A 25,234-nucleotide genomic window follows, 5' to 3' on the forward strand; every position below is an offset into this window, starting at 1 on the left:
ACTTAAGAGCGGGAAACGGTTGGGAGATAAAATATGCCTACATTGAAAAATCCAGGACAATCCGGGACGAGTAGATTTTCCAGGACGTTGTCGGAAAAAAACTAAACCTGTACCGGCCAATCATGTGCGGTGGTCAGCCTGATATAATACATTCAAAATGCTTTATTTAATGCTTCTGTTCTGTGTTCATATAAAATCTACGTCAGAAAATGTAAAAAAAGTATTATCTTTTTATTTATTTTTAACGAAAGTGTAAAACCATCATGGCCATGCGGACAAAATCACGATTTTCTTCATCTACTCACATTATTTTTTCCCTCTGAGTACCAAACATTACAGTTTTCTCTTTTTGGTGGTTAGTAAGGAGTTTTAGTGAACAATCTATTATTTCAATTACTTCTTCGTTTAACAGTATTTTTATCCAAGAACTATCAAAATTATTCATATTAGATATTATGCTGGTTGAAACGGTTTTTAATTCCTAATTTGGCTTTAATAATGAAAGTGTCTTTGAAAGGAAACGCGAAAGCATCCGTTCAAAGATCAAAGAACACGGATAGTTACGGCACCAAAGGTTTATCCAGCGGGGAACTTTGCTACAAAAAGCTCGAGAGCAATATAGTTGTTAAACGCTTGATAAACCCCATGAGAACACCAAAGCACTGTCTGAATTTTCTGGGTCTGGCCACATTTAGCAAACGTATTACTTTTTTCCTGGCATTACCTGTCGAAATACTACAGTTTTCTCTTTTTGGTGATCACTAGGCAGTTCATTGACAAATATATTCCTTCAATTACTTTTTCGTTTGACACTCTTTAGGTAACATCAACATTCAAGTCAAATTATTCATATCATCAATTAGGTAATTGATTTTAAACTATCAGTTTTGCTGTCGGCCGTAATATTTGCAGAAAGGTTTGCGTTGCATTGCATGAAAGTGTCTTCAATAGGAAATGGAAAAGCATTACTTCAAAGTCCAAAGAACAGTGACAATGAAAAAAAAAACTAGAAGTTAGAAAACCTAACAATTTTCCAGTCAGAGGCTAGTAAAATGCACATGTACATATGTAGATGTTTGCACTGTACCCTGCATGGCAGACGTTTCATAGTAAGTTGAGCAAAAAAAAACAGTAAACGCCATTTCAGTCGCGAGTTTGATAAATAATGATGGATATTCTGCGACTTGAAAATGTCTGTTTTAACATAGCTAATCTTAAGGAACGTGTCAGTAAAATGAATTGTAATAACGATACTTTGCTTGAAGTATACGACAAAGCAAATTCTATATGTGACGAACTTTTATTGTATCTATTATATTCTTTGCCAATATCTTGGGTACCCGCAATTTAATAAAAGTTGGACATCTTGGCACCGCGGTGTCCGACAGATTGAACGCGACGTGTTTCGCGGCCTTTAACGGGTTACGGCCGTCGAATAATAAAAACGTTTTTTTTATCCATACAAAAACGATCGTGGCCGGTCTCTGAATGGTCTTCGCTTTAATTAGACCGCTTGTTCTAGGAACGTAACTGGAGAAGAAGAACGAGTTTCCAAGTCTACTTGAAAATGTAGGAGCACCGATTACAGGCGATCTCGTACAGTTTTAAAGCGACTCGAGAGCAACAACGTAAATGGCTATTTACGAACGTGGAGAAAATGGCGATGATACGGCGATGTAGAATTACCGCCGAGACATCGTTCTTCGTTGAGTTATCGTCGGTGTTTCGTTTTTTTTTTTTTTTTTTAAGGAAGTCGACTGACCAAAACTAAGCAATATGTAAGAAAATGCAATATGGCAAGAATGGCAAATGACATATTTCTTTTATAAAGAGTGATATTTCTTAAAATTAAAAAAAATATATATATTTGTTGATTAATCATGCAATCTGTTAAATGTGATGGTGCCTACGAGTGTATTAATAAGGAAACCTTTAAAAAATTTATAAACAGACTATTTCGTTTAATACAAATATTATGTAAAGGCAACCAAGAATGGCTAAACACATAATTTTGTGGATTAATAATAAAATTCGTTATGATGATGTTGTTTGCGTCAAAAGATGTGACTATCACGTACGGTTGTATATTGCTTATAGCGTTGTCTAAGTCGAATTGCCTTTTCAACGATACATTGTAACTAAAGTTCTACATTTAAACCAGCAGTCCTATTAACATTTTCAAATAAATCAAGTTACATACTAGCGTTATTATAATACATATACAAATGTATCTCATATAATGTTAACATCTACACTATAATTTCAATTAGCTAAAAATGTTACAATATAATATAATATAATAATACAATAATCACTTTGTACGATATGTAACAATTATATACCAATATTACGTATTAAGTAGATAGTTAATAATGCATTTGTCATTGATTTTGTATCTCAGAATTAAATATTTTGAGAACCCTATATATTCATCGAAAATGATCTTGCATTTTAAGATTAAAAATGAAACGTATCTATCCTCGCACTGAACATCAAGACATACTCACATATTAGCTGCTTTTTTAATAACTGGTTATTTATACCCTTGCGACATAAATGATCTTGCCCAATCAAACTGGTTAAGTATAAAGACCAGATATTAAATTAATAGAAAAGTCAAAATAAATAAGAACTCAAAGTTCAGATTTTCAGGAACTTATATATTTCTACATGACAATTGTTTCGACAACAGCGTGTCTTTATCAAACATTTGATAAAGACACGGTGTTGTCGAAACAATTGTAATGGAAAAATATATAATTTCGTGAAAATCTAAACTCTTAGTTCTTATTTATTTTGATAAATCGATTTTCATCAAGTAAAAGCCATCTCAGTTCAATTAATATAACAGTTCCCATCAAAAATATCAAGTTTATGAAAAGATCCAGTATTACATTCGGATGTTATTAAAGCAGTGATTTAACGTAATGTCAATAATACAGTGTTTTATTTAGGACTACAAATGAAGTTGAATTCTATTACTAATATTATAAATGCAGAATAATTTAATTGACATACTCAACAGTATAATATTTGTATACGCTACATGGATCTCTAATTAATAAATCAAAAATATATTTATCTTATAGTCTATTAATTTCCTTCATTCTAAAATAGATTTAAAAGGCTCCCAAACGCTTCTATCGGGCGAAGGCAAAACAAAACGAGACGCGCGTTTTTAAAAGGGCCTTAGGATCAATAAACACAGGCGGAAAATTTTAAATCTTACCGACCGACAGGAAGTTCGACTGGGTACGTATTTATTATTGTCGGGCAGAACTCTCAAGTCACGCCTGCCGAGAAATATGACGTGCAATTCACTGCATTATGGCTAATTATAGAAGGAAATAAACTAACCAAAATAAACAATGGCAAACAACCGTATAGTTTGTCTCATGCTGTTACGTCCCAACGGCGCCATCTCGCGCCAACTTTATCAAAGTAAAGTTTTAGTAGATTTGCGATATTTTTCATTTGTTTTCTCGATATATTCGATAAGTTTATTTGAACTGTTCTAAAAACGATAGCTATATAGCTATATAACAAGGTGAAGGTTTACAGTTTAATGTTAAACGGTAATAGTTAATAGGCAATTGGTAGTTTGCAACCAATGTATTTTATAAACCTACTGAGGTTACTAATACTGAGTATCATTCAAGAAGTGTTAGAAACTTCATTTATGCCGAAAACGGCTGCGATTGGTATAATAAAAACGAAGCCTTACCTTAATCTGGTAGGAGTTTAACTTATTCTTCGGCAAGGCGTTGAATGAGCTGAAATCCAAGCGACGTGTGAAAATGCCATTAGCTCCGCCGGCGACCCTGCAAAGAGAACAATTTTCCAGATTAGTCCAGCAGAGGTGATTTCAACAACCCTCTATTGAGAGAAAGCAAGGCGTACCGACAAAAATTATTCGCCTCGAGTTTATATAACTTTTCGAATAAAAACAACGCCGAAGAACTGCGAGCTTTTACAGCCCCCCTCCCAGACGGATGAAAAAGTTTAAAAAACGCCTCGTCGAAGTCTGTCGATAATCGATTAGCATTTTCCCTTTTCTATTTATCCTTAAAAGTTCTCCGACAAGCGAAATCGCCTCGTTCAAATAATAACGAAAACTTTTGCACAAATACAGAGCGATCCGTAATGAATGCACCAAAAAGACTACTCTAGGTATAGCTCGAGCAGTTAGTAGTCAGATTTCCACTTTTCTTGAACTGAGGTGGCTTTTACTTGATGAAAATTTATTTATCAAAATAAATAAGAACTAAAAGTTCAGATTGTCACGAAATTATATATTATGACATGACAATTGTTTCGACAACACCGTGTCTTTATCAAATATTGATTTTTGAAAATTAATTAAGGTTTTATGGTCATTTTTCGGTATATATAGTAGCAGGTAGTTTGTAAATATTACATTTGATAAAGACACGGTGTTGTCCAAACAATTGTCATGTCAAAATATATAATTTCGTGAAAATCTGAACTTTTAGTTCTTATTTATTTCCACTATTCTTTTATGATGATATGTAGAAGACACTACTTACACTATAATAGCGCTAATTTTTTATCTAAGGATGTTTTGGTTCCTTTACAGATTGAAATTGATTTGTTTAAAGAACAAAACAAATTTTCGTAGAAAAGTTTCTTTTTTAATTTGTTATAAAATGCAATTAGTCAATACAATACAGTCGTCCTATAACATTATTTGGTCGCTGTTAAATAAGTTAAATACATTAGTAAAATCGGGCAAATAATTATATGAGGTAATGAAACATCATTGTTTAACAGAAGAACCTTAATAAGCTAAAGAATACAAATTGATGAAACTAAATAAACATTTGCCTTCGGCAACAAACAACGTCTTTAAAAATAGTAAATATTTTTTTAATAATAATAAATAAAATAAGAACCATTTCATTTTTTATTGTGGGTGGTTCCATCATTCTGTCTTGATAACGCTATAATGCACATAAATATCTTTTTCTAAATTATATTATTTGAAATTTGTCATGTTTCTAGTAAATTGAAGAAACCAGCTTCATGTATATATAAATACGCCATATTGCAAAAGGTCTCTGACACTTGATAAGAATACAATTATTTGATCGAAATAAATAATTTGTTTACAATGATATGCTTTGTCCATCCAAATATTCTATTATATCTTACTGAACTAAAACATAATTTTGTCTCTTTAAAGAAGAAAACCCGATAGTGTTGAAGATAAATTATGTAGATTAGAACTATCTAGCTCATTTTGAATTAATAAGGGATTTGTTGCATCGTTCAAATTATTTGATATATTAAAAGCACGGTTTGATTATCTCAATCATTTTTAGTATTAAGTCAATATTTAGCATATTTTTAAGTTGAGGAACTATTTTGTGTAAATACCCAACATATCAGCTTATGCTACCAAAAAATTAAAAAAAAAACAATTTAATTAACAGCATATAATTTTGAAATCAAAAAATGAGAGGAAAATCACAAAGTATAGTCTAAAATAACAAATATTTGAAAAATTTCACAGAAACAAAGCTAAAAATTTATTGTCATTTGTCCAACCATATTGATTTATAGAGCAATTTCAATGTTCAAATTTGAAAGCATGTGCAGCGCCGGCCATCAATTAATCACCAATGAAATATTTAAAGTCACATAAAAGCACGAATAATCAATAGGAAATGTGACACACACGCGAATGCCAGAAAATATAATGGCCGTGTGATAACGCGAACGAATCAAAAAGTTATTTCGGCTGAATCACAGAAATTAGTAACACCATTTTCTATGGGCAATTTTAGATGAGTGGTCGCTGTAAAATATTTCAAGGAAAAAGCCCAAAATTGCCCCAAAACTAATTAAAAAAAAAGCTGGTAATAATCATGTACCTTTGCAAATTAGTATGTTTATGCCATGGGGCTACTCTATTTTCCGTGTTAATAGACATTTTTTTTCAAATGATCATTTATTTAAATGAAATATCTTTTTGAATGGAATTAAAAACTAAGACGCAATGCGAGCAAGTTTTGCATTCAATTTAAATGACTATTACACCGCATGTTTATTTATAGATAGATAGCATTTATTATAGTGAATAATTTCAAAATTACATGAATTGTAACTAGGATAACAAGAATGATTTACTTTTTTGAGAACAAACACAATACAACCTTTTTCGCCCAAAAAAAAAATTATAATTTTATTTCTTCTTCGCAAAAATATAAAATCGTACAAAGAATCAGAGCCTTTGAAAGTGCGAAAATGGAAACTGTAGGTAGAGAGCGCCCTAGGAAGAATTAAAATTGAATAACAATAAATTCTTGGGCTCCCTGTACTTAACAAATGAAGCATTTTAGGCCATACGTATATTTTTTTTATCTTCAAAATACTTGAAACATGTTGGACACTTACACATACACTACCTAAAATTAGCTAGGCCGGCGTATTCCATTAGAAAAAGTAAGTTCGAAAAATTTCTCGAGGATGCTAGTAACAAAATCTTTTGCCATATACACATAATCTTTCTTTTTAAGGGCTTTATGCGTACCCTGAAATCGACAGATATTACGAGCCCATAATACCCGTCAGAATCCGAAGCTCCCAAATAAATCTAACCAGACGATAAGGCATCCCAAATATCTAAGTTATTTTCGAATTATGTGAAGTCTGCGTTTGGCAGCTAAATGGAGACTCTGCCTGCCCCCCTGCGCGACCGGTAAACACTAAAAACCTTTTAATGGCCATTAAGGGTCGGTTTATTTTTTACGTCGTTATTCCCGTCTTTTTTCCTCGCCTGGTGGTGACAATTAGGTACCTTTCGCGGCGAATCCTAACGGGCAGTTTGGGCGATTGTTGACGCCGGGATAACCTTTTGGCAAAACGTGTAGTCACTTAGAATACAATTTATTTCGTGACGGTTTAGGTTACAACAACAAAGAAATGATCATTTTAGTATAAACCCTAATTAACCTTCGGTTATCGCTGTAGCTTTTCGGCTAAGAAACTGTCCTCTGCCGATACTTCCACCAAATGTTAACAATTTATAAAAAAAATATCACAGGAGTGGCTTAATTATACGAATTTTGGTACAAATCTATTTGAAAATTACAGTTAAGAATTACAATAATTTTTGAACTAATTTATTCTAAAAATGTAGTTATAATACCATTGTAATTACTATTTGTAAATGTATGTCTGTTTCTAACATCCACGATTTTAATTTATTTTTTTAAAACTTTTCCTTAATAATGGTTTTTCAACTCTTCACGGAGTACATTAAATATTTTTATAGATAAAGATATATTGTTTCTCGGACCCACAGCATTATGACTTCGATAGACGTTAACACAGATGTCTTTGTACAAGTCGTAATTTCATACTCTGGTTTCTAGAATTCTACCTGATTCTCAAGCAATAGAACCATGTACATATATGTCTTAAAAAAAATAATTAGGATTCATTTTCATTTATTTATTCCCCTAACCGAAACTAGCCCGAACTGTGGCAATGCTCTTTTCTGATATATAAACCAGTGTTTTGTTCTTTTACGAGATGAAAATAATCTTCTGGAATGATTATAATCCTATCATTCACTTGTATTTTTAATTTGGATTTGTATATTTTATTAAGTTAAACTCCAGGATTTAAAAATACGCGAAATAAATTTTATAATTAAAATTATTATTGAAGAAACAGTTCATCAGCCTTGTTTTGGTTAAAGATAAGGCAAGAATAACACCTGAAGGCACGATGTTAAATTTCTTTGTTTTCGAAATTATGAAATAGAATAAATTGCAGATAATGTGTTGTAGATGCTGCCCTAAACCTCAGAAGCTTCAGATTCCTTTTCTTTAAGGACCCAATCTGATTTTTGTAATTTTTATATAAATAAAAGTATATGGGAGTTGCTTTAATACTCTTCTTAACTTAATTCTCTTGCAATTGAAAAGTTGGAGGCAATATTAAAAATTTCGACAAACATATTTTGTTTGCAAAATTTTATCGGAAGATGGGATAATTAATCCATAATCAATTAGAATGGACCTACTAGTATTTTTTTAAGCAGTTGTCATTAACAGTAATAAATATATTGGTTTAAATTAAACGAAGGACTAAGGACATGAACCTCAATTGTAGGTATAAACTAAAGTCAATTGCGATTTCAAATTAGACGTTTTTGGAAAGATTTAAAAATTGCAAAAATTAGTGCATAATTGAAAAAAATGCTAAGAAAGTTATATGCCAGCGTTATTTTTGAGGTTAAATCAACATTCGTCGAAAGCATATTAATTAAAATTACTGTAGTTAACATTAAAAAAAATTAAAGATAATAAAAAGATAATTATAATTTTATATACACATTGTTTATATAATTTTATACCTCGAAACCATAATGCAACGTTGCAAATCGGCAAAGCGGCGGCATTTAATAACACGCCATTCGAAAACTAATAGGCCAGTCGCAGCGCGAAATCGTGTGCGCACGGGTATCGACAGCTAAGCGGAAAGTGATAAATAGAAATGTCACGGGTAGGGGACAAAACGAATTGCGTAGTAACCTTGACAATGAGCTCCGTAAATTCCGTGCCGAACCTACAAAAACAGCGAAAACGTTGTACTATTATATTACTAATGCAGAGTTTTATCGTGTAGAGTGTAGACCAACATTATTTGCGGAGAGAGATGGGAGTACTAGACGAATTATTTTTGTTTTATCTGGACGCAGCACTGCATGATTGAAAATTGGAACCAGACTTGTCTTAATTTTTCTGAGGATAGTGAGTCAGTCTTTTTCTGGATCCCTTAATATAGATTGTAAACAAACAAAAAATATATTAAATAAAATATAAATGTTTAACACATATTCTTGCTACCCGCCACCCTCTAACCCTGTTTCCTTTCCACGCCACTGATTGTACACTACAAATATTTGAATTTTATGAGGCAACTTTTATTTAGAGAGAGACGGTTGTAGTGATCGGAATTCTTTTCTTTGTTATACACGTTAGTGTTAATATTAATAGCAGATAAGTTTATAAGGGATAGTTTTATGACACTTCTGATTGGGCTTTTGATGAAATTACTGCAATAGCTTACTTTTTTGTGTTGCGGTGATGGCAGTAATGTATCATATGGTTATATGCCGGTTGGCAAAAGAAAGTTTTCTTCTAGTGCAATAGCGATCCTATTCCCGAAGGTCAGACACAGATCCGCGCAAGCAAACTACTTCCCAGAAGCCATTTTTTGAGATTTTTTTTGCAAAACAAAAATACCAAATTTAAAATAATATGTTTAGTACAAGTGTAGTACTACATTTCCTTTTTAATAATAAGAAAAATTAAAAGTTATTCACATATAAAGAGAAGTGTTTTCATTTCGCACCATCAGTTTCAAATAATACTTAGAATTCTTAAAAACATACACATTTATATTTCCGCAGAAAAATTGTTGCATTTTTATACTAAAAAAAAACATACACAATAGCAAAAAGGCAATTTTAATGTAACTAATTTCAGCTATTTTAAACTCATTAAAATTTCATTGTAAAATGGAGATGTGTATTTATGTCCAGAAAAACATTTAGAATTCAGAGCGACTATTCTAAAGCCCGAAAAAAAAAGAATTATTTCTTTGTTTTATTGTTTGTTCGCAAGGATTTGGAAGTGAAAATAATGAAATATTTTCGTCAATTACAAAAACATCTCGAAGCGCAACAATTGCCGGTACCACTTAAGAAAATACAATTAAAAAACATTTAACCACTATGCTCGAAATAAAACAAGTTTTCGAGGAAAGATATAATCAATTTGAAAGCTTGTAAAACATATTTCAATTTAATTTGTATCCACACAAAACAGAATTTACCACAATCCAATTTATGTAACAAGATAGCGCTAACTTTTAACTGAGGAAACTTTAGTGAGGAAAAGAAAATTAGAAGACTGAATATCTGAAGTAGATGGGGAACAGTAGGATGGTGCAGAGTCGCACAGATATCATCGATCCCACGGTAAAAATGAAACTCTTTACAAAAAAACTTTATATTAATGAAAAAACTAATAATGCTGTTTTAACGATATTTAATTTTAAAAATATTCATTTCGCTAGATATTTGGTGCGTATTGTTTATAAGGAAATAGTTTGATCAACAAGTAAAATAATATGTAAATAGTTTCAGTAAACATTATATCGGTAATAGTTAAACAACAAGAACACCAAATTCTCCTATTTACATAAATGAGCAAGACAAAGAGAAGAGTTCCGATTGCTAGTCTTTTTTTATTGTAAAATTTGCCTAACTTTATCACCATATCGATGACATTCCAATTTAGATCGAGTTTACTCGTCGAATCTAACGAGAGAAATGCCATTTATTCATTGAACCATTTCCGTTTCGTCTAGATCTTTCGAGAAAACAACTTTTATTTAATAAGGTTATGTTTCGCGTGGTATGTTATTTCCGACGGAGAACGTTAGACGTTTCATGCAAATCGAAGGCAATAAAACGACTCTCGCGAGGTAAACAAATACTTCACGTTGCCAATCAACCGGCGTATACCTCGAAGAAGTTATCTAGAAACCGGCTAGACAGATGCCCAGCCTGTCCGCGCCCACGATGAAAATTAAAAAAAAATTGTATATGCAAACGCGACAAGGCATATTTTATTCAACGCCATGACAGACGAAAAGTCGTTCTTCGTGGGAATTAATGGAAGAATTTGCTGTACCAACAATTCGGCCGAGCCTCTTAGCTTAACCGCATCAGTTGTAAACAAAATTATGCGGAATCTCCTTTAAATTTTAATATATTTTTCATTGGTTTTAGCAATTAACGACTGTTGAGGCGAAAGTGGGCGGATCTGTCTGACTTAACTGACGAAAATATTTATAACACAGGGAAAAAATCCATTAATGATAAACGATAAATAATTGATATTTGTTTTGAGGCTAGTTGATATTAATAGAAGTCGCGAACGAATTTCGACATCTCGTAGTTCAAAATATGAAAAAAATGGGAAAAATTGTTTACAAAATATAATCGTGATTATTGGGACGTGGAAAAATACAACGCAATTACATTAATCATCCGATCGTTTCATTTAATGACTAGTCAGACAGAATAAATCAAACCCAATATTAGTTTTAATTTTCCAATCAAATGAAAAAAAAAAAAATTAACATCTCAAAATCCCCAGGCGTGCAGAACCGCCATCTGTGAATAGTTTTTCAGAATTGTACATTTTTCCATACTCTTTTAGACAATTCTAAAATTTCTTTGACAGGCTTTTTCACTCAACCAGTTCATTAAAAGTTCGTTGAGATGTAATTTAGAAACGCCTTTCAATTTTTGTGGTGCCAAGTGTACTTCTTTTTAAAAATATTTTCAACGTCTCTTTCGGTTCAACCGCAACAAATGGAACACCGCTTATATTAGTACATTTTGAGATTCTGTGTGAAATTCCAAACATATTTTACCTATGTCTAACCGTTTTTGAAATATTTGACTTTGAAAAGAAAAATTATGTCTCCAGCTTAACAAACTTTGAAAATGGATATTTTGAAGGTGTCTAAAATTAGGATGCAAATATATATTTTTTAATGGGACATCCTGTAACTAAGATTTTTTTAACTTAAGTAAAATGTTCGGCCGAACAAATAGGATACCATCAAAAAACTTGCTAGAGAAATATGTCCAGGACTTCATGACTCTTAAAGTTACAGGCTGTCTCATTTGAGAAAACGACTTTGAAAATGTGCACGTTTGCATCCAAATTTTGGCCACCCTGTAAAAAAGTAGACAACAAAAATGATAAAAATGTCACATTGCGATGCTTTTTTAACATTTTGCCAAATATCAGGATCAAATTTTCAAATATTACAAAAATATACGTGTTCAAATTTGGTTAAGCCAGTTCATACTATGTATATATTACATCTAGGTATGTTTTTCTAATAAGTCATTTCTTCTGATTACTTTCAATTTTTTATTTTATTTTTGAATTATTTAGTACGAAATATATATGTTAAAATTTGATTCTTAGTTGTTCATTACCTATATCTATACAGGGTGTTTCCAAAAATAAACAAATGCTCATCTGGAGATTCGTCATCCAATATTTTAAATATTTTTTGCCCGATTTTGTTGACAATTAGTAACTTATAATGATAAAAGGCCAATTTTAAAGAATAAAAATGTCCAAGAGATGTACACTACTGACCTTTTTTTTCAATTTTTGAATAAACCATTAAAAGCACAACTTTCTGGAAACTGGAGTTGTATCTTGCCTCTATTTCGGGCGATAAAATAAAAATTATGAAAAATAACAAAGCGTATTTTTAATAAAATTCATTTTTTAGTAATTTTTGATACATATTAAACTTAGTTCAAAAAAATTACACTTAAGAAAATCAAGTCATTTTTTTAAAATAATTGTTAGTTTTTTTAAAGGACTAATTTCCAGCCAAGCGCTGGCGCAGGTTTTATCAAACACGCTAGAATTTATTTTCTTTAATTTTCACGTTTCTTAATTTCTCAACTCGCCTATTACTACCTATTTTATATATACCTGTTGCTACATTGTATTCAAATTCGCTGTGATAATTAATGTGTAATTAATATTTGATTTATGCAATATTTTTACACGACATTTTTTTTATATAAAGAGCACTGCTGTCAGCAATAAGTTTTGAAATGTGTAATCGTAATGGATAAACAATATCTCAGCCCTATTAAAATACTGCACAACCGCTACTAAATAATAATTGAGATGCAATTAACTCCGAGACAATAAAACCATATTTTCCGGGAGGGTAATTTAACAATTTTTTTTTTAATTTTAACGCGCTCGCTTCGCCGATTTTTATTAACAGAATTGCTTAAACCGCAAGGAGGCGGTATGTTAATCAAATCAGCTTCCTCCAGCAAACCGCCGGAGGCCGCTAGCTGTATCTTTAAAAACATTAATTTGGTTCGTGATTGGGGTAATATTATCAACATCCAATTACCGTGGCGGAAATTTTTGAACGGCCAACGTCTACCGGTTATTCAAAAGCGGCGGCAGTGTACAACGTTATTCAGTTTGGAAATAAAACAGACGTTTTAAAAACGGAAAAGGCACTCGAGTCTTATATAGGGTCGAAGAAGAAACACGTCGGTATTTATAAGCTTAACAACACTCGAGACTCAAAAAAAATATATCGACTTCGATCCATTAACTCGAAGAACCCAACTGATCCGGTCAATTTTAGACTTCTCTTGAGCCGGCAGGGTTTGGATACGATCGAATTCGGACCTGATAAACATTTAGTTAGTTGTGGATTATCCATGTGGCGTAACTCATTTAACTCATTCGGTTTTTGTAGGAAATTTAAAATTTGCATTCAGACAACTGGTCACTTTGCTGGAGCGACGATACTGTCGGCATTTTTTATTTTCAATCGCAGCTGGACGATTAGGGAAGTTTGTGACTCAAAAATAAACGTGTACTTGCATTATTAGTGGCTTGTCATTATTTGTGGTATGCGGTTTGTGTAAAATAACGCAAGAACAACTTCTTACGATAAAATCCGTTTTTGACGCATTTCAAATTAAATGTGAGAAAGCCGCAGTTTTGTACAAGACGAAGGAAGAATTATTAAAAGCGAAACATGTAATTTTAATTGAATCTACAAATCACTTAGATAAAATGTGTTCATATAGTCGTATTATTAAAAGTGATATTTTCTTTAGAATGTAACAAAATACCCGTTGATATCAAAATAACTGTACAACTTTATCTTGAACTTTAAATATCTCGAAACCTGATAAGTTTATGGTTACAGAAAGAGTACTTATAAAGTATTGGAGAATCATAAAATTTAGGGACGGGTAACCAGCAATTTGCCTCTGTCTGACGCCTCTGCCAGTAGAAAGAAACGTTTATTTAGCATAGTCTAATATTTTGAGCTCAGGGTTCTTCAGTTCACATATGCGTATGCTGATAACAGAAGCATTTTTTAAACGAACATGACAGTTTGAGTTTGTGGTATTTTTTCGGCAAAAATATGGTCAGGTCTAAATTCTTCGGAGAAAAAGCTAACTGAGCGTATGAAAACCACTGTTTAAAAAGAAGCGCCAAGAACAGATTTATTTGTGTAATTTAGGTGGATACACGTAAAATCATTGATCAAAAACCTACAATTGTGATAAATTTGTTGAATTATTTTTATTAGTTATGACATTTATCACTTATTTCATGTCCAAACTAAAATTCAGACTGAAATAGATAGATAAAAAATAAACTACAAAAATAATTGTACAAAAGTTTACAATTTTATATTTTATTTAATGCGAGTTAATTTTGCCAGCTCGTGTCAAATTTGAGACGATCAATAGGACTTTTTGGTAAGCCAAAAATCCAAATAAAAGCGGGTTCAAACGACGACATCCGTAAACACCGTTTTACGAAATCGCCGAGGAAGTGAACAACAAATTTTTCTCCCGGGTATGCATAATTTATCACGATCGGATCTTTGATGCTTCGAAACGGCGTAAATTTAAATAGAACAGTATAACTAATTACGCGATTTTACGTGGACGGAATATAAATAATGGCTGCCCGCGCGGTAAACAGGTCGGTCTGGCGCCAGAAAAAATTACATTTGCCGCACACTCATTTTGCACTTTAAAAATATATACATACATGCGCGGCATGCCGGACCGCGTCGACACTAACGCGGTAACGCATTGCAAATATGCGGAACAAAAATTGACGTTTGAGTTCGAGCCAACTGTATAACATATTATTAACCATTATTGAGAAAAGTTCAAGTTGCGTAACGGAGATACTTCGTTGAATTTTATTTATTTTAATAAATAATAATACATTTAACAAAAGTATATTCACGATAATGATATTAACAGGCTTTTACTCAAGTAATATAAAGTTATAATAGTCAAAAGTAACCTCAATATACACTTGTATTTATGCGGTGCATAGAGAGCTTTTGTTGAGATTATCAAAATAAATAAAAACTAAAAGTTCAGATTTTCACGAAATTATATATTATGACGTGACAATTGTTTCGGCAACACCGTGTCTTTATCAAATGTAATATTTACAAACTACCTGCTACTATATACACCGAAAAATGACCATAAAACGTTAATTAATGTTGTTGCGAGAATTTAAGTTCAGTAAAGGCGAGGTATTTAAATCTAATTGATCGTTAAGCAATACATTTATTTGAATGTCTCATTTTGTTAATCTCCATGGCTTCCAATAAATTTAATTTTCTACTTTTTGTGGCTGTGTGTAATATATGAAAATTGTCGTCAAAAATGTGTTTTTCTGTGATTAAGTGTGTAGCATAATTAGAATCTAGAGTATTATTTTTAAACGCTCTTATATGTTCGTTAATGCGTTTCTTGAAGGATCTACCTGTTTGTCCAATATAAATTTTAGGACAAGATCCACATTTTAACCCGTAGACACCTGATTTTTGAGATTTTAGACATTTCGATTTATTGTTTTTTAAATATTTTCCTATTGTGTTGTTAGTTCTGAAAGCTATTTTTAAACCACAAACTTTTCGTGTTCTGTATTTGGTTTTGGATAAATAGAGTTGTCTGTAATGTTGTCTGTATTTGTTTTTTATTTATAATTTTATCTATAATGGACGGATTGTAGCCGTTGTTCAGTGCTATTTGTTTAATGATATTAAGTTCTTTGTTGTAATTTTCTATTGAGAGTGGCGTATTAAGAAGTCTGTGTATAAAAGAGTTAAATGCAGCCATTTTATATGTATAAGGGTGATTTGAGCAGTTATGTATGACTGTGTCCGTATGTGAAGGTTTACACACATATTTAATTGTTCCACACGAATGAAATTATTTAATTAGAACAAATGTGCTTTATTTTTGCGAACTAATTGTTTTTCTCTGTGTGGGCTTCCCCAAAAATACAACTACTGATGCTAGTTTGATACACATTTCCTATGCCGTATGAACCAGAAATCTAATAACTATACAGATTAAGCTAAAATATGACGTAATTGCCATTAAAAGTCAGACTAAGTGCTTTTCGCGGAACACAGCACAATAAAATTGTAGAAGGAGAAAATTTTTAAGAATCTGAATGGCGGACCAAGGCGTCACAATATTTTTCCAGTTTGGCAGAAAAAAACCACTCAGACTGAGTTAAACCATGCAAAGGAGGTGTCAAAGTGTGACTAACTAACACAACATGGAAGATAACAATTATGAAAAACAAATACATAACAAAGACAACAAACAAAAAAAAGAAGATCAATACAACACTGAAGTCCTGTGTTTTAAACACTTACAAAATTACGGAACTTTTAAACTGTCTCTAAAAAATCGACCAAATAAATAAAGGCGTTTTTCATATATCAAAGTCCAAAAGACATTTGGCCATACTGGTAGCGATTGTTGAATAGGCGTCAAAAGAACAGAATTTCAGTCTAATTTAACAACAGTGTAACTCTACCGTATTGCAATTAGAATTTGTCGTATCACTTAAAAAGCATATTTTAATTTTGAACAGGAAAGTTGAATTCCCATTCAATTTCTGTTGTTTCTTGTGACACAAAAAAGAGAGTATTCATTAAATAATAGAAGACTACGGCTCAACAAAATATCTTCACAAAGAAATAGCATACTAGCAACAGCGCGCGATGTGTGAAATTTTCAAAATTGTCTTATTTTAATTACCCATCGTTTCAAAATAAGCGCGGTATCACAGAAAACAAACGACATCCTGTGCCAAAATGTGTTAACGACCAGGAATAAAGAAACAACAACGATGAATGTTATAAATGTGCCCTAATTTTATTGGACAGAGACTTTTCACTTATGCGTGAAACCTAAACATTCATTTGATTTAAAACTATATAAAACCATTTCCCACAATGACTTAAGATGCTTTAGCTTTACGATGACGGCCGATTTTGCTTGCTCTTTTGGCCGTTAACCTAACATTCTGCGCAAAGGAGATGATGATGATTTCACGCAATTTACGACGATTTAGACTCATAGAAGTTGTAGTACACGGAAAGGATTTAGCGAAGTGTGGGTCCTCGACAAATAAAAAAAAAGAAAAATTTCGTTACGTCGAACAATTAAGAAAAAAAAAACAACTCGTCATTTTCCTCTATTATTCGACTAACATTTAACCTTGACACTTTACGTAATATTTAAATTGAGGCAGTGGAGCATCGAAACGAAGCACGCCATGGTGCGTTCAACATAGTTGATGGCCTTGAAATGCGCTGTTTTGTGGCCAAATCGGCCCGTGTTTGTGTGTATATCTCTTTTAGCTCCTTTAAGTAACGAAAGCGCAACCGGCTGGTAGGAATAGAGGTTTGCCCAGTCCTCCGTTGTTGGGCACGTTTTTTTTTTGTAATCGCCTGACTGGTTCACGGAGTTATATTTATCTTCTTCCAGCCGCGTCGGTCGGTTCGAACAACGACGTACGACCAGCTAACTAACCTGTGGACGTTTATTGAAGAATGTATACCATTTAAATATTTATCTTTATCGTATTTACATTGCCGCAAACACGGGTCATACATGCGAGCGTCTCTTTGCGGTCTCGTCGGATTCTATCAATGGCTGCATAACAAAGGCACTGCACATTCGAAGATAAGATCGAAATTTCAATGCAAAGGAGTGAAATATGGAGAAAACTGCTCTATTTAATCGAACAGAAAATGAATATTTTCATCTATTAAGCTCAATCCCATATTCTGTAACTCACATCATTCTGACCAACTGGTAATACTCCATTCCGTCAAGATTCAAGATTCAATATTCAAATTGGGAGAGTTAGCAATTTGCTTATCCATCGCTGCGACCCAAAGGATCAATTGTGACTCTCCATAGCTTAGGAAACGAGCAAAATTCAATAATTTTGGACATCGAGAATAAGCTGGAGATCTGGAGAACTTATATAAAGCAGCTTTTCAATGACGACCAACTGACTACGAGCTAACAACAACCGAGAACCCACTTCTAATAACAATAAGTGAAATTAGCCACGCTATAACGATAGCAAAATTTGGCAAAACAGTGAGGACAGACGATGTGCATTGTGAGCTTTTGAAATTGCTTCAGCGGATTGACAGAATCTAAATTCAGTGTTTCTTTCGACCCCCGTTACGATTAGATGCCTTTTAAGTCGGTAGTGGTTCGTCAGTAGACTGCTACTCTTGCGACCTTTCATTTGAAGCTTAGCAGGTCTACGGTATAAACTTAGTCGATGGACTTTTTAGAAATTCCTTCATCCTGAGATGTCTGGGAGCTTAATTCTATGGATGCAATTGTGAGGTTTTCTGCGAAGTGTATTACGATGTTCTCATTCATCTCGTAATATCATTCCAACCAACTTCCAATAGGTCTCCGTCACATTGCCAGATTCAGATAAAAAGTTCAAACTAGGCACATAAATAGATCCGATCTAGGCCAGAACTAATAGAAACCAAATGTAGAAGTATGTCTGATTTTCGAACTAGACAAATTCCGAATCCTGCCGCATAATGCCGTTCCATACGAAACTCTATCGACCTTCCTTCGTATCGCGTCGCTCTAAAATCCATTGTATCAGCAACAGATGATTCAGTTTATGCCACCAATAAAGCGTACGGTGTTTATTGGTTAAACGCGAACCACTTATTGCATATTATGCACTTGAAATGTGAATAAACAACGCTGCAGACGCTGTTGGTTTGGCACTGACCTATTAAATAAATTCGCTTTATATTTAGTTTGTCACTGCCTTAAGTGCGAATTATCAAATCTCCTTGCCGATACAGCCTCGACCTAAATAATGAGCGAAAATTTACGACCACATGCAGATTCGGACCGTGGGGCGGCAAATATTTCTGAATACGATTTAATTGTCTTTTCCGACGTGAAAAGTATTGCCCTACTCTCGCAGGAATTAGTTAAATGGTGCTTGCCGTTTGTGTTGCTATGATAAATTTGACGTTTTACCTTGCTGCAAAATGTCAAAATTATTTGTCCTGTAGCTATAGTTCAGTTAAAATCATGGATTAATCTAAACGCTCAGGCTTAAACTGAAATAGGAAAACAACAAATGACATATTGGCCAGTATAATCACTTTTTTCTAAAGCTTTATTATATTTCGTGATGTCTTACTTTTCCATATTTTCTTGGAACAGCCATATGATCAAGGACGGTACTCTTGGAAACATCGTTTTATTTGTTAATTTATAAGACTGCGCCAAATGACATTGTTATTGTTTACAACGCAGAATGTAGAGCAAGAGGCGCACTTTTAAATGATACCATCTCGTTTGATTCAGAACTACTTTATTTGAGCCGATGGAGCAAAATGATTCAAAGAGAAAGAAAAACGAAATTTGCTGAACATTGTGATGTGATTATTTCTGACACCTCTTTTCTAGGCAAAATTCCGCATAACTCTCATCTTTTCATTTGCTATTTTGAGCCGTCTAAAATGAACAAATAAAAACATTTTACCCCAATGTACTGCCAAGTGCCGAGTGCCATTTTGGGTCTACCAGTAAATAAATAAATAAATAAATAATTTATTGCCAAAACATGTATAAACAATACATTTAAAGTTGTCTGCATGCGTTTTCCAAGTAAACATACAATGTACAACGTAACAAACAGTTTACGCATACACAAACAATATAAGATTCAGAGGTAATGTAGCTTTCAATGATGAATCCAAAATCCATATATATATATATATATATATATATATATATATATATATATATATATATATATATATATATATATATATATGATGACACTATATTCCGGGATATCATCCGTTCGCTCGTTGAACTCCGACTGGAATCCTGCATCCGACTGGAATCCTGCAAATCTTGCATCCGACTGGAATCCTGCAGACGTTTCGCCAAAATCTCACTTGGCATCTTCAATGCTCGCGCTCCGAAAACACTTATATATATATATATATATATATATATATATATATATATATATATATATATATATATATATATATATATATATATATATATATATATATATATATATATATATATATATATATATATATATATATATATATATATATATATATATATATATATATATATATATATATATATATATATAATGATGACACTATATTCCGGGATATCATCCGTTCGCTCGTTGAACTCCGACTGGAATCCTGCAAATCCTGCATGCGACTGGAATCCTGCAGACGTTTCGCCAAAATCTCACTTGGCATCTTCAATGCTCGCGCTCCGAAAACACTTCGAAAACTGTGTTCGAAGGATTTGCAGGATTCCAGTCGGATGCAGGATTCCAGTCGGAGCGAACGGATGATATCCCGGAATATAGTGACATCACATTTTTCCATCCGTGAATCAATACGTGAGAATATATATATATATATATATATATATATATATATATATATATATATATATATATATATATATATATATATATATATATATATATATATATAATAGCATTGTTCGGTTAAAATGTGTTACACCAATGTTCTATTTGATATCACGTGAATGAAGTTACTAAAATATAACGTTAAAGCCGTCTCAAAAGTTGTAAGAATAAGTTTTCGAATCTGAAATGTAACTTTATTTAATCTCCCGGCCAACATATCTTTATGCACCTGTCAATTAAGTCTACTATTTATGTACACACCCAGAAGTTTAGAGTTGCGAGAGCGAACGTCACGTGCACTTAAGACTACCTCTGATTTGTTTTCATTCAATTTAATACGATTCGAACAAAACCACTATTCTGCATCAACAATCGCCTGAGTACTTGCTAATTACTGGGCCTCTTAAGGTTCTACCCAAATTAAGCATTGTTATACAAGAAATAAGCTCACTATCCATAGCTTCCAAAACATTTTCCAGAATTGCTATAATTGCTTTCAATGTTGACAGGCCCGAAAGGTACCCCAGCTGAATCTCCACATACATAGACATTATCAACAGCAAACTGGGCCTGACAACTGTATAGATAGTACATAGATAAAATGACGTTCATTACTGAATTAAATGGGATTTTATTTTGTAATGAACCACACATTTCATCCAGATGGATTTGAGTTAATGATTCTACAGTTAATTCCAATTATTAATGAGAATCTGTATAAGATGCGTTTAAATATATGGTTTTGAGGATAACGACCTCCCTGAAAGTCAGGATCGTCGCGTAAAAATATCAGTGCCTCCATTCCCTCCAGATAGAACGGGGGGATGAAAAAAACAAAACGGGTCCCGCCGAATTTCCATAACGTTACTAATTACGTGTAAAATATAATCCGAAACGCTAGACAGCAAGCGGAATAAAAAACCGTTTAGACGAAATTACCGGCAATATTTAGAGGGGCTCTCTCGCTCTCTCTTTCTCTGTGGTTTGAATATTAATGCTCTATTTTATATTCGTGAAATATTCCGAACCCTTGAAACATGTTCCGCTTTACGTACTTTTCATTAATAATGTTTATTCGCCCGAGGGTGCCACGGCTCCGAGCCTAATGAGCGCCGTTAAGAGTTTGAAGAGCAAACTTTTAGAGCTTTTTTGAATTATAGTTTGGTTTTAGGGTCGGATTACGACAAGTTACGGGCGGCACATGCAGGGATTAGAACTAAGTAACGCGGCGGCAGTTCATTTTATCAGTACACCCCGGCTTTACGGAGCTATGTTGCCACGCAGGACAGACGATAGCGCGGGTGTGCCCCAGGGATGCATTCTCGGTCCTGTTGTATTTTTGGTTTATATCAATGATCACCATTTACCGACGAAAGAAAACTATGTCAATTTTTACGCAGGTGACTCTTCTGCTATAGTCGATGGTGTCTTCTTCTCTTCTTGATTCTCTTGACAGAGGGTTACAGCTTTAACCATTTTTCGCCATGTTTCTTCGCAGCTTGGTTTACTGATTAGTTGCCCTCATCTTTTCTCTGTAGAGAACTGGGAATATCAACGTGTTAATTACAGCTTTCTTTTGTGTTCAATGTCACTATCTGTAAAATATTGGCTGTTCTTCTAGAGATTTCACATCTATGATTAATGTAATCTGAACAGGCACCCTCATTTGACATCAATGCTCCCAGATAGACATACTCGCTAACGACTTGACTTTTGCCCATGCGTCGAAAATTTGGTAGGATTATTCTGAGCTCTATCGACAATCAGAATTTTGGTTTTTCAGTAGTTGGTATCTAAGTCGAGGATACTGCTGTCAGCTTTCAGGACCTCGCAAATAAAGCAAGTGAATGTGTTAGAGAGATTGTTACCTGGTGACAAGAACAATAACTCTATTGTGTGCAAGACACTAGTCTCTTGTCCCTTGGAACTACTTCTAGTCTTGTATAGTGTTAGAAGATAAATTTCTCTAATACCTGACAAGCTGTGGTTAGGATACGCCTTTGAGCAAGTTTGCATCAAATTAGTCAAATCATTTCTGTGGACGCATCATCAATAAAACCTTCTTGTGTTGAAAAAATCAAGTTATTTAAAAATTTGACGAGTTTTAACTTTCCACGGGTATATAATTAGGAACCAGTTCGGTTGAACATTTCAAAAATCGTGTCGAGGTAGTTTTGAATACCAAAAATGTTTCCTTAAGGCATTTTGCAGGGTTTGGTAGATATGCTCACTTGCTCTATATCTTGTGATTTAATCCAAATTATCATTGACATTATCATGATAATAAACGGAAAAACCCAAGAAATGAATCTCTAAATGCAGTGAATAATAAGCAGTGAATCGCTCAGAATATTGGGTGACATAAGTCAATTGGAACATTTCAACAATTTCTACCCAAGTGCGGCTCCAATCCAGATTTGCATCTGCATTAAAAGGAACCAGATCAGAGCCCGTCGAAGCAGTGGAAGTACTGGAATTTTCTCACCGTGCATTGTATATTGAAGGCGATAATAAAAATAAATGAAGATGACATCAAAATAAAATGTTTTACAGCGCCAGTCACGTCAGTTCATAGTCACGTCTCGTAGATAGTCGAACGCTCCCCTCCCCCACTCGTTAGTTTAAAAATAGACTTAAATTGTGTGTTATTTATGGCGCGATTGCAGATGTCGAAAAACACAGCTCAACCTACCTCAATGGCTGCCAGCCGCGTACCCGACCCCGTTGTTTGTTTAATTTAAATAACACGTTGTTTGTGATTGCGATAACATGACGGGCGATCGGAAAAGATGCGTTTTGAAGGTTGAAAAGAGCTTCGGAGCCTTATCGATTGATATTACGAAACGCATGATCGTCCGTCAGATGGAGCAGTTCCGCGTAATCGATGCTAACGACATTGTTCTACATAATCGCAGTTATTTTGAATTGATTAAAAAAGTCGGATTTCAAGTTTTGTACGGGAAGCGGCAAAAACGAAAAGTTTTCTTATTGCAAATTATTATGAGACTATGCGAATGAATAAGCTGTGCCATCAGTGAAAAAAAAAACGTTTCACGCTTATATCGTCGCAGTCACTAAGCTCCTCTACTTTTTTAAAATCTACTTAGATGAGCTCGGAAAAGATGACATGAGGGAATAAGTTTACCAATAATTGATCAAATGCTGGTACACTGTTTGTTTGCTAATGATCACGTGATAACGAGATACAGGGAAAAAGCAATAAATATTCTCATGTAAAATTGGACAACTCTGGAATTGGGTTTCTCTAGGCAGAAGGAAAGGAGGAAGACCAATGATTTAGGAAAAGTTTCTTCTAAAAGAAAAAAAAATCATGAAATACATGAATTTTTGTATTCATTTATTTACTCAAAAAATTATTTGTCAAATCGCAAGAAAATGTTATTTTTGATTCAAAACAGTGTGGAGAACTTTCTTGGAAAGTAACCACTTTTCTGGTACAATTACACTATATATGACATATCAGGAAAGCTTTATTTAGCTTTATATACACAAAATACAAAAAAAAATCATAATTAAAAGAGACCTATTTTTAACTTCAGTTTCATAACCTTTTTAGTAACTTTAATAAAAGATTTTAAAATCCCAAATAATCGTAAAACCATTTTTCTATTTCCGTCTGTAAAATTGCTAATTACACCGATCTAGCGTGCGGGAAGCGTCACTTTACCACATCAGTTTCGTTTCCCACGGATTCGAGTCACTTCGGACATTTCCGGGATTTTACCGCACGGGTTTGGGAACAATCGGATGTTTTCGGAGATATTTCTCACGCCTTGAATTTTGACGTTTGTCAATTCTGACGGTCATGTAGGTGAATGTATTCGTGTTGTTTTGCGGTCGTAGAAAAAGTATAGTATGCAACAACTTTTTATTATATATTATTATAAATATTTTAAAGGCCTTTCGAATAAAGTGTTCTTGAACAGCTGTTGCATAATTTACTATTTTCTACTCCTTTCTTTAAAATACCTAACTAAACACCGATCTACCGTGCGGGAAGCTTCACTTTACCACGGAAGTTTCTTGTTCCACCGATCTGAACCCCTTCGGCCATTTCCGGGATAAAACCTCACGAGTTTTGGGAGCAATCGGATGTTTTCGGAGGTTTTATCCTTCGTCAATTTTAACGGTCATGTTAGTGAATGTACGTTAGTGTGTTTTGCAAAAATGTACTTAAAAACTAACGGTCATAGAAAAAGTATAGTATGCAACACGTTTGGTAAACTTTGTAACAGTCTTAATGATAGAAATGTAAGCAAAAGTATGCAATATAATTCAAAAATTTTATATTCTTATATTCTTGCGCTGCCCGTTATCATTCCAACAATTACCACAATTCAATTGATAAAGGCTACAATATGCACAATTTTACCTCCTAACCGAGCAAATACCCAGTGTGGTGCTGACGAATCGCCCCACCATACGCTAACCCGATAAACAAAATTCAATAACCTGCCTCAATGACGAAGGTATTACACGTCTGCGGTATTATAAATATTTTAAAGGCCTTTCGAATAAAGTGTTCTTTGAAAGCTGTTTAAATCAAACAAGCCAGGATTTGTTTAATCAGAGTTTAAATATAATACCGTCTGTCTTGTTTCATGACTTGTGGCCTCTCCGCCCTTGATCAAAAATATCCTCGAAGACCAGGCGATTTTAATTCTAGATGGTTGCAAAAATAATTGACTCGATGTATGTATAAGCACGGTTTTCTGGCTTTAGATTAAAAAAGGGGTCGTTGAAAATGAGAATCAGAACTAATTTTAGTAGACAAT

General features: G+C 33.4%; 1 protein-coding gene across 1 annotated transcript in view; it reads right to left on the reverse strand.

Annotated features, from left to right (window-relative positions):
* The window catches only part of LOC132700454 (headcase protein), a 258,760-nt gene that overhangs the window by 174,583 nt on the left and 58,943 nt on the right, over positions 1 to 25,234 (reverse strand). Inside the window, exon 2 of the mRNA XM_060667781.1 lies at positions 3,725 to 3,821. Within this exon, the coding sequence (XP_060523764.1) occupies positions 3,725 to 3,821 (97 nt within the window). The remainder of the gene's footprint in view (positions 1 to 3,724; positions 3,822 to 25,234) is intronic.

This window comes from Cylas formicarius, unplaced genomic scaffold, assembly GCF_029955315.1.
Source record: "Cylas formicarius isolate icCylForm1 unplaced genomic scaffold, icCylForm1.1 PGA_scaffold_4__25_contigs__length_36172078, whole genome shotgun sequence".
NCBI lineage: Eukaryota > Metazoa > Arthropoda > Insecta > Coleoptera > Brentidae > Cylas > Cylas formicarius.